Source organism: Dermacentor variabilis, chromosome 7, assembly GCF_050947875.1.
Source record: "Dermacentor variabilis isolate Ectoservices chromosome 7, ASM5094787v1, whole genome shotgun sequence".
Lineage (NCBI taxonomy): Eukaryota > Metazoa > Arthropoda > Arachnida > Ixodida > Ixodidae > Dermacentor > Dermacentor variabilis.
Window position 1 is genome coordinate 123,435,042 of NC_134574.1, and position 16,629 is coordinate 123,451,670.

General features: G+C 48.3%; 1 protein-coding gene across 6 annotated transcripts in view; it reads left to right on the plus strand.

The window, feature by feature from the left end:
- Positions 1-16,629, plus strand: part of LOC142587860 (ATP-binding cassette subfamily G member 4-like) — an 87,084-nt gene that overhangs the window by 39,267 nt on the left and 31,188 nt on the right. For all 6 annotated transcript variants that reach the window (XM_075699173.1, XM_075699172.1, XM_075699171.1 and 3 more), the window contains exons 3-4: positions 13,900-14,031; positions 14,833-14,950. In XM_075699173.1, the coding sequence (XP_075555288.1) occupies positions 13,900-14,031; positions 14,833-14,950 (250 nt within the window). The remainder of the gene's footprint in view (positions 1-13,899; positions 14,032-14,832; positions 14,951-16,629) is intronic.

Consider the following 16,629-nt stretch of genomic DNA (forward strand, 5'->3'; position numbering starts at 1 on the left):
TTCTCTCTGGGGACTTTCTGGGCCGGGCAAATGCAAGCAAAAATCGCTCGTGCTCCGATAACCCTCAAATGCGTCGTCAAAGTACGGCCGTCACATGGCGCTAGTGTGTATGTGTACGTGCGTACCGCGAAAAATCTGGCTTATACTTGAGCGATCCTCGCAGGTATAGTGAAATTCCACAGCTTCAACAATTCTTCCTCTGTGCGTGCGCTCGGCGCGCGCAAGAACGCGTTTTCTTTTCCGCTTCAGTTACCTGAAAAAAAAACAAGGCGCCCGTCTCACCTGCCCGCTCTCGGCATCGACTTCTTTCCCGTAAAAGCGAAACGCATTATAACTTACGAAATTGTCTCAATGGCACGTTAGGCGCGTGCGAGATACGTGAGACGCTAGCCAAAGCCTCGGGGCCTTTTTACTTCCTTCTGTACACAATCGGTTTATTGTACCTAATTGCTAGCTACAGTTTGACGTAATAGTTCTACGGAAACCCGCAAGGTGGAGAGAAGTAACTAATAAAGGGAAAATCAGACATCCACCCGTTCGTAGCGACTGCTACAAAGGAAACCTGCACGGAAATCCATTTTACCCTTTATTAATTGCTAGCTAGTGTCGTTATCCCAGCTTCCTTCATAGTCGAAGCTTTGCAATCGCTTTGATTGAACGCACAATTTCAAAGAAATTGCTGCAGGACTATCACGATAGCTTCGCTGCCAGCTACAAAAGAATCAAACAGACTTACCCACAGTAAATGTCCTTGTATTAAGCCGGTGTGGATTCATAGCACCTATCATCATTATCGTTACATCGTATTGCTTCGGTGAGCCGCGGAATTACCTTGTGGAAGGAGATGCTTGCAGACGGCATCTGGTTGATAGTTCTTTCATGATTTGTACTTTGTCAAAGGGGATGCTTGAACACCAGTTTTTTTCTTTTTCGTGGCGTTCTCATTCCACTCGCCCCTGCCGCTTTTCCGCTGACTACAATACACTTAACGACAACAAAATGGCTTGATCTCTAAAGGGCAGCAAATGTCATCCGCGTGATTCTGTGCTGTCAATGTGACCGGCTGGAAACGTGTGTCCATGTGCTTCCACCCTCTCTGTCCTACCCCCTCTCTCTACTTTCTTATCTTTCTACCTCCTCCATCCTCAAGTGTAATGTAGCGAATCGAATTTTCTGATCTCGCCAACCTCCCTGTCCTTTCCTCCGCCTCTTTATCTTTCAACCAGAAGCCACATTTTGCGACAATTCATATAATTTTTCATACTTTGAGCCCATCATCACTCGTTCAGGTGCCAGCGCACGTATCTACAGCAGTAAAACGCCACTGTACGCAACGGATCATTGGAAAAGAAAGTCAAATGAAATTTATCGTAAAAGTTGTGCCAAAATGGTGATGCTCAAGTATGAAAAAAAAGTACTGAAATGATTATTAAATATCATGCGCTATAGCTCTTTGTGCCTCGGAGATATGTACGAGCCGACATAGCATCAAGAGCTTTCTTTTTTTTTTTCGCCCTTGTTTTGCCACGCGGCATAACGCTATAATGGAGCTAAATATAAGCATGCAGGCCCGTTTCTGTGAGATACTGCGGCAGTGACTCATAAAAGGTGTTTTCCATAGTCCGTCTTTCATAGTCTTCAGCTTGATCACTGTTCAATTTGACACTTTTGAGCGCACTTTGGCGAATTGTCCTTGTCCCAGCGCACGTCCAAAGTAGGTGGCGGGCATCCACTGCAGACGCAGGAGCCGAGCACTTCGGACACTGGACACTGGACAATATCTTCGTATGGTTTGACCCCAAGCACAAGCGGTGGCTATCCGGAGACTTCGCGCCGGGGCGCCTGTCTCACCTGCCCGCTCTCGGCATCGACTTCTTTCCCGGAAAATCGAAAGGCATTAACAACTTACGAAACTGCTTCAATGGCACGTTAGGCGCGCACGGGATACGCGAGACGCAAGCCAAAGCCTCGGGGCCTTTTACGTCCTTCTGTACACAATTGGCGTGTTGTAACTACTTGCTAGCTAGTGTCGTTATCATATCTTGCTACGTAGTTGCAGTTTCGCAGCCGTTTTTATTGTACGCAGCATTTCAAAGAAATTGCTGCACAGGCTATCAAGATACCTTCGCAGCCAGCTACAAAATAATTACACGGATTTCCCCACAGTGCACGTCCTTGTATTAAAGCGGTGTGGGTTCATAGCACCTCTTAGCATTACCATTACATCATCTTGCTTCGGTGAGCCGCGCAATTTTCTTGTGAAAGGAGATGCTTGCAGAGGACATTTGGCTGATACTTCTTTCAGGATTTTTAAGGGTTAGCGGACATTGATCGCACATATATTTCATTAATTCAAGCCAGCTCTGAAAAAAACAATCCCATGAAAAACCGTATCGCTATGATCGCCGACGGCAATACGATTAGCATTCAAGCAATCTAGCAACAGACTATATTGCCAAAGACACGTTTATTCAGAATCCCTTGTGGATAATTCTAGAACTTTCTTTGTTTTGGCTATATGGGACACATATAATTATTTCCGGCATCGGTCCACTTTCCTATGAACCTCGCATGCCAAGCTCGGTCATGAGCATCACGGCATGTCGACGTTTGTATGACTACAACGCAGCATCCTAAAAAGGAATTACAACGATTGAACGAAGACGGCAGTTATTACGGCGATAGCATGACGACATTGCTCACGATTATTCAAAAATTTTGGCTACGGTATAATGACGATAGAGCCAAGGCTACAGCATGATGACAATGAGCTTACGACGAGGGTATGACGGCGATGGCATAATGACTGCATGGCGAAGACTGTATGATCGCTATGGCGAGACGCCTACGCGCGAGGACAACGGGGTGACAAAGCTGAGAAGACGAAGATGGAACGGTCATTACGGCATGACATACGACAGTACCACGACAAGTGCAGGATGACAACTGTCTGACGACGACGCAATGACGACCATGTCATATTAACGGCGGCATAATCCCGATTGAAGGACGATAACCTGATTACGATAGAAAGGCGAAGAAGAAATGACGTCACTGGAACGACGAAGGTAGTATGACGACGACGGCACGACCGCAGTGGTACCACGATATGGTGGGACGACGACGACATTGCGAGCATCGGGCGACGAAGTTAGAATGCCGTCAACGGAACTACCACGACAACATTTCAACGACGCAACGACGAGGATGGCGTGACAGCGGTATGAGGTCACTGATATGACGACGAAAGTATGACGACGATGGCGTGACTACACGATGGTATGACGAACGTTGTAAGACAAAAATGGTGTAGTCACGAAGGCATGACGAAAATTGCATAAAGAAGCTGGAGAGTCGACATTGGAACGGCCACGGCACCACGAGGTTGGCATGACAGGGGATGCATGACGATTGTAGAATGATGATGACGTGATGATGGCGGCATGACGAGAGTCAGATGACGAAGCTGAAATGAAAAACAATGGAACGGCCGTGACGGCATCACGACCACAGCACATACTGTGACCCAAGCTAGCAGATAACTTGGCCCAGAGCGTAGGCGTAACATAGATAGATAGATAGATAGATAGATAGATAGATAGATAGATAGATAGATAGATAGATAGATAGATAGATAGATAGATAGATAGATAGATAGATAGATAGATAGATAGATAGATAGATAGATAGATAGATAGATAGATAGATAGATAGATAGATAGATAGATAGATAGATAGATAGATAGATAGATAGATAGATAGATAGATAGATAGATAGATAGATAGATAGATAGATAGATAGATAGATAGATAGATAGATAGATAGATAGATAGATAGATAGATAGATAGATAGATAGATAGATAGATAGATAGATAGATAGATAGATAGAAAATTACGTCAGTAGACAAAGGACGCTAAGAGCATTAAAGAAAGGTTGCGTACCGGAATAACTATTTGGTACTAAATTTGCATTAATTTATTTGCATTAAAACCCCGTTCCACTCCCTAGTTCAACCCCCTCGGGGACCCCCTCAGGGACCCCCTCTTCCCCAACCGCAGACCTTCCCATGGTCGTAGACGCGACTCACTCGGGCAACCCAGCCAAAAGAAAGACCGTGCCTAGCAAGCCCGAAAACGTACAGCCTAAAGCCAAGTCCGAGGTCAGCGAAATGTTGAATTCCATCTGCTTCGAGATCACGAAGATTAACGAACGACTCCCTGCAGTAGATCAGCGACTCTCGGTCGTGGTTCAGAAGTTAGACGCGCAAAACGTCAAAATTCAATGCTTAGAGAACAGAATGCCAGGAATAGAGTCCAAGGTGCAGGAAATTGACATCAGGGCGTCGACTCGTGTACGTCCAATGTACTTCCCGGATGGTGCATCGGTACCTACGCCGCCACCACTCCCCGGACCAATTAGTAGAACCATCTCCCTCGAGACCCTAGTAGCAACCCCGGAAGGCACTCTATACAGCAAGGATGGGGCTACACACCCAATTTAGGATTTGGCAGTGGAACTGCAGGGGACTCAACCATAAAAGATGCACGCTGCAGCAGTTTGTTCGCACTCACAAAGAAAAGGCACATGTTATTGCAAGAAACGATGGCTGATCAGGTTTCACTCCAGGGATACAAAGGTCTTGCTCTCCGTGGGGACGGCAGAGGAATCGGCACATTAGTCAGCAGCAAGCTCACTTTCGTCGCACACAATCTAGGGGTCCGGCCTAGCAAGACGCAGACCTTCCTAGTAGAAGTCATCCCAAGTCAATCCAACATATCCAGCATTTTTATACTTAACGTATACAGCAGCCCGAGCGATCACAGACAACGTTTCAAAACCATCATCACTAGGGCAACGAAACTCGCCGGAAACTCTCCACTGGTTTAGACCGGCGACTTCAGCGCCTCCTTTCACGCGTGGAACTACACACACGACATGGTCAAGGGCAGAAGACTGTGGCAGGAGGCGGGAGATACGGGACGCTCTCTATTGACGGACCCAGGCTTTCCCACCAGACGCGGCAACTCCTCGACCAGGCACTCTGTCCCGAATCTCGCCTTTGTTAGAAACGCTGGCTCAGCAGCCGTATGGTCGAATCTGCTCATAGACCTCGGTAGCGATCGTGGCCACCAGCTTATACGTGGAGCAGAAAAGAAAGGCCTTCTCGATCCCAGACTGGGACAAATTCCGTGAGGTTCGCAAGGCCCGCGCCGCCCGTGGAGAAAAGCCTGAGAGTCTCGTCCAGTGGTCCGCACTAATTCTACAAGATGTCTGCTCCACCACCAAAACCATAGAGACGGATCTACAGACAGACAAAATGTGTAGCAGGCTAGCACACCTTCTTGAGGCCAAGCAATCACTTCTCGAGAGGTGGAAAAACCAACGCTTTAATCGCAAGCTCAGAAAAAAAGATAGCCGAGATCAACAATCAGATCGACGAGCACTGCCAAGCCCTGTCTAGGCAGCAACGGGACGATATTTGCAATTCAATCGACGGGCAGATGCGCACTGGAGGCAAGTGGAATCTTCTCAAATGCTTGCTCGACGATTCCGGCACCAAGTCAAACCAGAGAAGTGTCCTCGCTAAAGCGCTTCACGAAGCCAAGAGGTCGTCTTCGGAAGAGGACTTGCTGGAGATGCTAGCTAAGAAGTACCTGTCGCTCAAAACTGTGGACAATGAGGTGACATACCCAGTATACAAAGGGAAGCCGAACTACGCGCTGGACGAGCCTTTCAATGTCACTGAAACCCGCCGCGCCCTTCACGACCTCAATGGTAGGTCAGCACCCGGCCCGGATCACATTAACAACAAGGCTCTCAGCAACCTAGAGGACGCATCGATCGAGTTTCTCACAAATGAGATAAATCGGATTTGGGAGGAGGGAATTGTACCGGAACAATGGAAATTGGCAAAGGTCATACTCATCCCTAAGCCCGGTAAACCACCGAGCTTGGACAACCTCCACCCCGTCTCACTGACGTCATGTGTAGGGAAGGTGGTCGAGCAGGCCATCCATAACGGAATTGCCGAGAATATCAAGACCAACGAACTTTTCCCTCACAACATAATAGGTTTCAGGCCAGGCCTCTCCACCCAGGATGCCATGAAGCTTATCAAGATGCAAATCCTGGAACGCTGCACTCGGGACAAGAGAGCCATCCTTGGTTTGGACCCCGAGAAGGCCTTTGATAACATCCGTCACGAGTTCGTTCTCAACGCCATCTCCAAACTCGACCTAGGCTCGTCCTTTCATGCCTTCGTCAGGTCTTTCTTGAGCAAACGATGCGCCATCCTCAAGGCTGGAGATTTGGAATCAGAGAAAGTGGAGCTGAGCAGAAGAGGGGTCAGTCATCTCACCGCTCCTCTACAACTTCGCAATCGTCGACCTCTCGAGTTACCTAGGCAAGGTGGTCCAGGGCATCGATCACATGATCTGCGCGGACGACCTCACTGTCTGCTGCGCGGGTGGCAGTGACGAACAAGTGGAAGCCGCCCTCCAGGAAGCTGTCCACACTGCGGAGCGCTTTCTAACACACACGGGGCTCCGGGGCTCCCCAAAGAAATCGGAGCTCCTTCTCTACAGCCCCACTAGAAAGGGCCGCAAGCCATAAAACTGGAGACCCCCACTGAAATCGACTATAATCTCTACACCAAGGGCGGAGATCCGATTCCCGAATTCGCGTCCATTCGAATCTTGGGAATGACACTCAAAGGGGCGGGCCCGCACAAATAGCATCACCATTTACGAACTAACAAAGAAGATGGATAGCATCATCGGTCTAATCAAGCGGGTAGCCAACAGAAGCAGAGGCCTGAGCGAAGAGAATCTGATAAGGCTAGTTCAAGCTTTCTTATTATGCCATTTCACGTACGTAGCGGCCATGCCCGTCTGGGAAAGGGCCAAGCGAGACAAGCTAAATGCCATGATAAGGAGGGGTATCAAGAGCGCGCTCGGACTACCAAACTACACACGCACCGGCGACTCCTGCACTTGGGTATTCATAATACCTTGAAGAAATTGCAGAAGCTCGAGAAAGGACACAGATTCCCAGACTCTCCGGCATCAGGGCTGGCAGACGACTCCTAACAGAGACGGGCGTCCCCCCGGCCACTGTCGAAGACGCCTATCAGGGCCTTCCGAAAGAGCAGAAAGATAGAATCATCATATCAACCGCCCCTCAATAAGTATCCCAAGCGCAACGTAGAAAGAAGAAAGGCCAGGGTGGTGGCGCTCCTACGCCGCGCTACAGAACTCCCTGGCGGCAGCTGCTTCGTTGACGCGGCCCAGTATGGCAACAGCAACAATTTCACGGTAGTGTCGATCAACCACAGGGGTTCGACCGTTAACGCCACTTCGGTACGAAGCACGTCGTCGCGTGCGGCCGAGAAAGTGGCCATTTCCTTGGCCCTCCTGGACGACAAACATGCCAATATCTTCGGCGACTCCAGGGCAGCCATCCGAGCCTTCAGCTTTGGCGCCATGTGTAAGGAAGCCTGTCGCATCCTCGATGGCAAAAGCACCGCCACCCACACTCTCACGTGGTTCCCCGCTCTCATGGGATCCATCATGGGAGGCCCCACCAACTTCATCGAGCTGGCCCACTCCAAGGCGCGAGGTCTCGCTTTCCGCGACCATGGAGAACTCCACCGCCGACCCGCGGTGGTGGAGAACAGAGATCAACCAACCACATACAATGAAATTACACAGCACTTTTATCTCGGCAGGAGAGACTTTCCCCTTCCTCACAAGAAGTTAAATAGAGCGCAGGCACTGACCCTCGGATTATTGCAAACAGGCTCGTATCCCATCCCTGCTTTATTCCACAAGCTTTATCCCGACATTTATGCCACTAGTTCTTGGAGGCACTGCAATGAATTCGTTAGTCTAGGCCATATGCTCTGGCGTTGCCCCTCGTTACGAGGCACAGAACAAATTAACAAGGACAAGTGGCTCTCCGCTATCAAGAGCCCCGATGCCCGTGCGCAACTATGGGCTGTCCTGGAGAGGGCCGATGATGCGGCGGTCGGGCATGGCCTGACTTCCCCAACGTGGGAGTGGCCCGCAGCGCGCTCAGTCGCGCACCTCAGGACCTTCACTAAAGTTTTACATCCATCCATCCATCCATCCATTAACATTATTGTTATTATTCGTCCTCCACGCCTGCGCAGTGGCAGCGGTATTCTATTGCCGAACAAACCATTGACGTTTTTATTCCCTTCCGCAGTAGCGGTGTTGTGGGTTGGGAAAACAGGGTGGAAAAAATGAAAAATCCCATCTTGTGCTGAAACCTTTGGCTGCGATCGTGTTGAAGAACTCCAGCAAAATTAAACCGCCGTTTTGTGATACTGCCTCTCTCTTGACCTAACCGTATATACCAACAACCTGGAAAACAAGTCGCCTTGCTCCACTGCTGAAGCCTGGCAAGTCGCCGTTGTAACTCTCATCATATCGCCCGATCGCGTTGGCGAGCTGTGTGGGCAAAGTAATGGAGAGGATGGTCCTAGGACGCCTGGAGTGGTACTTGGAGTACCACAACGCCTACCCAGATGCCATGGCGGGCTTCCGACGCGGTCGATCATCGATCGATAACGTCGTCGACCTGGTCACCTACATTGAACATATGAAATGCCGTAAGCGTTTCTGCGCGTCTTTATTCCTCGACATCTTTCAGCCGGACGATAACCGCATATGATGAATCATTGCCAGCTTGTTCACCCCGGCTGCGAGACCTTCGATTCCTCCATGGTGCCTCGCTAGGCCAAAAATCAACCTCACAATACCTGGTATCTCGAAAAAAGCTGATCTATCATCGCCAGCCCTTAGACAGCTCACGCTACTACATTTGTACGAGAACTACCGTGATTCTACGCATATTTACACTGATGGATCTGTCCTTCCAAGTAGCTCCGCGGCGGCAGTCGTCATACCAGCGAAAGCTACAACAATAAAATTTAAGACGACCCACGCGACAACATCGACGGCAGCAGAGCTCGCAGCGCTCTTTACTGCCCTTCATCACATTGGTGATGAACCGCCACATAAGTGGACAATATTCTGCGATTCGAAGGCGGCACTGCAGTCTCTACTGTCACCTTTACGACGCGGACCACACGAACAACTAATATTCCATATTACAGAGACATTGCAACATATAAGTGATGCAGGCCATGAACTAACCTTTCAGTGGCTTCCAAGTCACTGCGGGATTATCGGCATTGAACGGGCGGATCACGCTGCCCGCTCAGCCCATACTGAGGAGCGCCACGTCCCAATTCCTCATTCTAGAACTGACGCAGCACGGAAGCTCCGCCTACTTGCTCGACAGTGCACCGTGTCGCAATGGAATGAGCCACATTTAAGAACCACGCGACTGCACTCACTTGATCCAACACTAAGTCTTCGAGCGCCATCACAGCTTCGCCATCGAGACGCCACGCTTTTATATCGACTTTGGTTGGGCGTTGCCTTTACTAAAGCCTATGCATTCCGCATAGGGATGGCCGACAGCCCAACCTGTGACCACTGCGGCCATGAAGAATCAATTGGCCATATTTTGTGTGCCTGCCCGCAGTACAGTACACAGAGGGCATGCCTTCGCCACGACCTTGACGAACTGGACTACCAAGTGCTATCCGAAAAAAGAATTCTGCAACATCGAAAGGACGTACCGTCACAGAAGAAGGCCGTGCAAGCGCTATTGCGCTTTTTGCGATCTACCGGCCTGTGTGAACGACTTTAACTGGAACGCCTTTTGTGTGTGTGCCTCCATGTGTGCGTGTTTTTTTTTACCTTTATTTTTTTAACGTTTTCCTCTCTGTCATCTTTCTAACCCCTATTCCGCATCCCCAGTGTAGGGTAGCAAACCGGAGACTCATATCTGGTTAAGCTCCCTGCCTTTCCTCTTCATTCTCTCTCTCTCTCTCTCTCATACTTCAATACATTGGAGTTGTCGAAATTCATTTATCATCGTGTTCCTGCAATGCCACATCACTGCAAATTAGGCCATTGGAACAGAACTCTGAGCCATATAGTTCATGCGCAGCGGGACGCTTGATAGTTGTTGCTTTACGCTGGGAAACCCTTATTTGACAAGACGATGGTAATCGAATCTGCAAACCGCGCTTTAGCTACAGTGGCGGCTTAGAATGAGCATCAATCATACTCTGGAATAAATGAAGCTGGGCAGGCCGCGTAATGCGTAGGCCAGATAACCAGCGGTATACTAGCTTCATATTTGAGCTCCCTGTAAACGGAAATAACTCCGAGGTGGGAGTATACTGCTTGTCCTATAGCGACCCCCCGGTTCGGAGTTTTTTTTTGCTCCGTATGATCGGAGTAGAATTTTTACTCCGTACGAGCGGAATTTTCGCGTGGAATTATGGGAGTTTTTTTTCTGTATTTTCTTTATTTTTTGCTTTGCTATTGACGGAGTTTTTTCGAGGTGCAACGGGAGTATAAAAAGAGCCATCGCGTGAGTTTGCGCGAACATGTTTACATGCAGAGGCTGCTGGTCAAATTTCGAAATATGCACACGAGACCGCGTCGAATTCGACGGAACAAGTCAATGAAAGCACATATATCATGACATACATAAACATTTCAGAAACGCCCAATGCAGAAATTTGAAAGACATCACACGTACACGCGATACTCAAGAAGCAACGGTGCCAGTATATATAGCCACGATATTGTGTGCCTCGAAACCGCCTAGGGAGCAGCTGTGCTGTTTTCAGAATTACGACTCACATGCTCGTTCATACGAGATCTCTCTCTCTGAAATTAACAGAATACCTTAAGCAACACAAAACTGTTAATTCAAAATAGTGAGAGAAAAAAAGTTAATTTCGTAATTTTTCAAAATTATCATGCCATTCTGTGAGTGCTGAAGCGACTTCGCACACTGCCGGCGTTCGCGGCCAAAAAGTAGTGCGTTAGTTACAGTAAGCAAGAAAAATGTAAGTGCATGTGTTGCATAGCAAAATTAAATTTTTGCGACGTAGTGGTAGCGTAGCAAGAAATTATTACGTTTGAGCATGACCCGCAGCAGCCGACATAACACCGAGAAATGCAGTCATACATTTTATACACCGCACTACTTGCTCTGCGTCCGAGCAATCTGTCTCGGTTGCGAAAAGCAGCTACATCGCTGATCTGTCGAGTGAATCCCTAAAATCGGAGCCAGCAGGCAGGCATACGTCTAAATCAGTGTCTCGGATAGAGCGTAATGTTAATGCAATATAGGAAGCAATGACGTGACCAAAACATATATACGCGATAACAATTCGATTCACATCGCTCAATAAGAAGCTTTATTTTCAGTACGCATACTTATGTCCTACCGTTTTTCTTCGGGCGAGGATATCCGTTCACAGATACATAAAAACAGTTGCTTGCACTCCGGTCTTTTTCACTGGCAACACAGCACCGCAACGAACTTGGGTTACGCCATTCAGGCGCGACTAGCACGGATGTCGTCGCTCGAACAGTGGCTACTGTTGCCATTGCTACGCGGTCCTTTCAAACACTACACTGGACGTTGTCAGCATGTACTCAAAAGGACATAGAAGTCGCATTTCACGTACTGAAGAACACAAGACAGGGTGACGCAGCACGAAAACACAGCCAGAACGTGAGCCGACATCACGAGCCAGTGAGCAGCTTCGAGGTATACCTAAGCCTTTTTCCGCACTTGAAAACGTGGTTCTTGCAATCATCGTTGTCAGCAAAGCGATCACAGCTAATGTACTTGATGCTAAGATACAGTGAGCTTCAGGCATGCCTATAACACTTTCTCGAAGGAAATACGGGAAACAAATTGACGAAACGCTGTCACGGAACGACACTTCACAGACGTAAACAAACCGTCAGCCATGAGCACTGCCCGCTCCGCCGAACGCGCCCGGTCGCTGGCGAGGCGCACAGCCTCATGGGAAGCGCCACGTGACCAACCTGTATCGGCGGAGGGGAGTTTTTTAAAACTCCCTGTCGGAGTTTCACGGGAGAACAAGATTTTTAAGCGGAGTAAAATCGCGTCATGTCGCCTTAATACTCCCGCAGCTAGCCAGCGGAGTGAAACGAGGGGATGGCGCTGTTTTGCTCCCATACATCGGAGTAAATATTTGAGAGGGGAGGTTTTAGGGCACATTGCCTCTTAAAAACTCCCAGGTGGGTTTATTTTCGTTTACAGTGATAATAGCTTCCAAGAGAAGAGAAGTGCAGGCGCTGACAGCGGGGAATTAGGTGGGGCGATGAAATCAAGGAATTTGCAGCCATAGGACGGCGTCAGCTAGCGCAAAGCAGAGCTAATTAGAGACCGCTGGGAGAGCCCCTCGTGCCACAGTGAACACCAAATATGAATAATTAAGATAGTGATGACGATTAAGTATACTGTCCACAAGTATTGAGAAGGAAACGCAGAAAGCTAAAGCAGAGACTTCGGGTGTCTGTGGCAGCAAGCACATCATTACAGCGAAAGTGACCTTCCAGTGACGAAGAGTTAATTCGAAATAAAATTTTGTAGAATCTGCTTCAGATATTTACAAACGTAAACTACGCGAATGTGAACGTCGCATGTCTAACGCAAGGATACACAATCGAGTGAAAAGTGGACGACCGGTCACGTGTACCCTATAATCTGAAATCGTGCTTTATTTTCAACGAATCAAGAACATCCAAAAGAGGGAACGTACGAAAACGTGCTTATTGTGTCACCCGCTAAATTGAACACCAGTTTATTCGTGGCGTCCTCATTTCACTCGCCCGTGCTGCTTTTCGCTCACTACAATACACTAAGCAGCAACAAACTTACATAAATGGCTTGATACCTAAATGGCAGTCATTGTAATCCGCGTTATCCTGTGATGTGAATGAGAGAGACCGGCTGGAAACGTGTGTCTCTGGTTTCACTCTCTCTCTCACACTCTCTCTTTACTTTATCTCTCTACCTCCTCCATCCTCCAATGTAGGGTAGCGAACCGAATTTTCTGATCTGGCCAACCTCCCTGTGCTTTCATCCGCCTCTTTATCGTTCAACCAGAAGCCATATCTTGCGACAATCTATATAATCTTTCATTCTATGAGCCCGTCGTCGCTCGTTCAGTTATCAGCGCACGTGTGTATAGCGGAAAACGACAATGTACGCAATGGAGCATTGGAAAAGAAGGGAAAATGAGATATATTGTGAAATTTATGCCAGAATGGTGTAGCCCAAGTAAAAAAAAGCACCGAAGTGATTATTGAATATCATGCGCTGTAAGACTTTGAGCCTTGGAGCTGTATGAGCCGACATTGCGTCGAGAGCTTTTTTTTTTTTTTTGCCGTTCGTTTGCCACGCGGCATAACGCCATAATGCAGCTAAATATAAGCATGCAGGCCCGTTTCATAGAGACACTGCCGCCGTGACTTATGAAAGGTGTTGTCCATAGTCCGCCTTTCGTAGTCTTCAGCTTAATCACTGTTCAGTTGTACACTTTTGAGCACACTTCGACGAATTGTCTTTGCGCCAGCGCACGTCCAAATAAGATGGCGGGTGCCCACTGCAGAGGCAGAAGCCGAGCACTTCGGACACTAATGTCTTCGCATGGTTTGGTCCCAAACACAAGCGGCGGCTCTCCGGAGATTTCGGGCCGGGGCGGCCCTCACACGTCGAAAGCTCATATGTCGTGATTTATTGCTTCATTGCGCAATACAGGGTCGCGCGCACTGGTACTTCGTAGTCGGTCGCTATTAAACTATGCTAGCAGGACCGAAGTGCGAAGTAGCTCAGTGAGGGATCATACTTACGCTTCGCATTAGACACCCAACTCAGAACCAGCTGCCCAGTTTTTCGCAACAAAGGCTTTTCGTATGTTTTTGTCAACATCGCTTTTTTTTGTTTATCTGTTGGTGTCCGCAGACGTTGCTATCGAGATGAAGCCGCATATAGTACCAGCCGCAGTCGACGATGGTCCGTACGGCATCGACGTACCTGTGGCTCCAACAACCATCAGCTGGAAGAATCTCGTCTACAAGGTTCCTGATGGGAAAGGTGAGTCAGGGGTTCCCCAAGCATGAATGAAGGAACCTCAGCAATAATACCTGAGCGAAAAGTAGCAATACGCTGTAGAAATGGGTACATTTTTAGAGGGGGGAGAACAGGAAATTGAGCTCATCAGCGCGACCTCTAACATCACCCTCGTTCAAGAAACAGGCAGCCGAACAACGCAGTTGGGAGTGAGGTGAACGACCTCTGTTGAATGTGAGGTGAACGACCGTGAGCGTCAAGATCGTGAGTGAGCCAGCCTGCAGCAATAGCATAATCGAGTCGGATTAAGTAAATAAACGTTGTCGACTATACGCCAACAGACGCTAAAAAGCACGCATTTGTTCGGCGCGAGAGTAACAGCAGTACCAACAAGATTCTTCCATCACATGAGCTAACCCTTTATTGGTGCGTGTAACTTAATTTGGCAGTAACTAGCGCATGCAGTGCAGCCCTGTACAAAGGATTGGAGGGTCAAATAACGCTGCTTCGTATGTTTGGCTGATTGCCCGGATAGTCTCGTTCTGTTCTCGCGACGATGGCCGGATAACGGCTGTGGCTTTTGGCTCAAGGTCACTCGAAGGTCGCCGACAACGGGGGCTAAAAGCATTTCATGCTTAATATAGTTCTAAATCCGTTATGGTACACTGACGTAACGGCGCTCAAGTTCGTCGCGAAATCTTGAACAATGGAACTATGACCTTCATCGCCTCTTGTTATATACAATCGCAAGAATACATTATCCATTTCGATTGGTCTAGTGTTTCTCTACAGTGTCGTCGCTTTAAGCCAAATACGTATCTGCAGGCACGAAGCAACTGCTTCGCCACATCAGCGGAATCCTGCGTCCTGGAGAGATGACAGCGGTCATAGGCCCGTCCGGTGCTGGAAAAACGACGCTGCTCAACGCCCTTGCAGGCTTCCAGTAAGCAACGTGTTCCTTTACCACAGCAGTCTGAATCCTACTTCGAAAATGTTTATTATGCCACATACCACAAAGGTTCAGTAACACTTCAAGCTTCACAGACCGGTCGCATAACGCCAATAATTTGCCAACATTGCACCAAGCGCTCCGATTTCAATGATAATGAAGGGGCACAAAGAAAGCCTCATTAAAAACGGCCTCCGAAGTGCAGCCAGTTCTGTGCTGCCGGCAGTGTAAAATTCGGCTTAAGCATCTCTAACTTCGAATGAACTACGGCGCGATTGCAGAGCTGTTTATTTCAGGCGCAAATCCTTTGTTTTTTTATTGTCAGCTCTACTCGCGGACAACTGTCTGTGGTTATGGCGAGAAACCTACGGACGCGTGGCTGCTGTTCGTGTGTTAGGGCGTCAAGTAATCCGCCAGCGTTTGACGCTGCTTTTGGTTGCTCGGAACAGACGCTGCATAGACGCAGCTTCACGTGCGGCGGTTTCGCGTTTGCCGAGACGCGGAAGGGGAAAAAGCGGCAAAATAAGTAAACCTTTACATTCAGCGGTGTACCTCATCTTATTTAACTGTTGCTAATAAGGTGTTTCTATTTGCTCATTCCAAGCTTAAACTAACGTGGATGAAAACACGGGACTCTATTCAGAAGCGCTCTCACTTGTGCGCGCTTTGCCTCCGTAGCTTTCCCTTCATTGCCACAGAGAGTAGTCCCAAGTGTAGATCTATAGACGGTCTCACTCGCACGGCCCCAGGGAACTTCCGGTCGCGGGCCTCAGCAGTCTGCAGCGCCAGAACATAAAGCATGTTTTTAAGTTCTTCCACTGCGCGGGAAGTCTGTCTTTAAGCTTTCAGATAAACGACATGCGCATTACGCCTTAATATTAATACAACAAATACAGCGGTAATGTTGACTTGTAAAATTGTCGTTGTGTACTGAGGAAAAGCGTTGAAAATCCGTGGGCTTAGATTTTAACTCGCTGCTCCTACTCGATATAGCGGCCAATGCTTTTCTTGCTCGCTAGATTTAGCCGGCTACGTCGGTGAGCAAAACGGGAAGTAGTTAAGGGCCTAATACTCGTAGCTGCGAAAGCTACTAAATCGCAGCTTAGAACCACGGAAGTAATGCTGTGGAGGTGAAGCCACACTAGTGAGAGGAATTTTTTTTTTCAGAAATACTAAACTGATCTCCATAGGTTTACCGATAAACAGATCGAATGACAGGCTCCTAGCCTTAGGTGTCCACAACACGCTCGAAGAACTCATAGAAGCCCATACGATACCGCAATACGAAAGACTCACACAAACACCTACTGGCAGACACATACTTAGCAAGGTTAGAGTAGCATACGCATCACAGTATGGCACTAAAGTAGACGTTCCCCAGGACATAAGGAAGCAGCTTATTATCCCACCGCTACCCAAAAACATGCATCCCGAACACCAAAGGGAAAGACGGGAGGAAAGGGCAAGGGCTATACAGAGGAGATTCCAACGCTCTCAGGACGTGGTATACGTCGACGCGGCAGAGTACACGACTAATCAGAATATGTTTATCGTTGAAGTGTACTCGGAAGGTGACCTTAATGTCAGCGGATCTATTAAAACCAACAGAGCCGAGGTGGCTGAGGAATCGGCCATTTCTCTCGCAATGGTTTCCACACTGGCTACGATAGTAG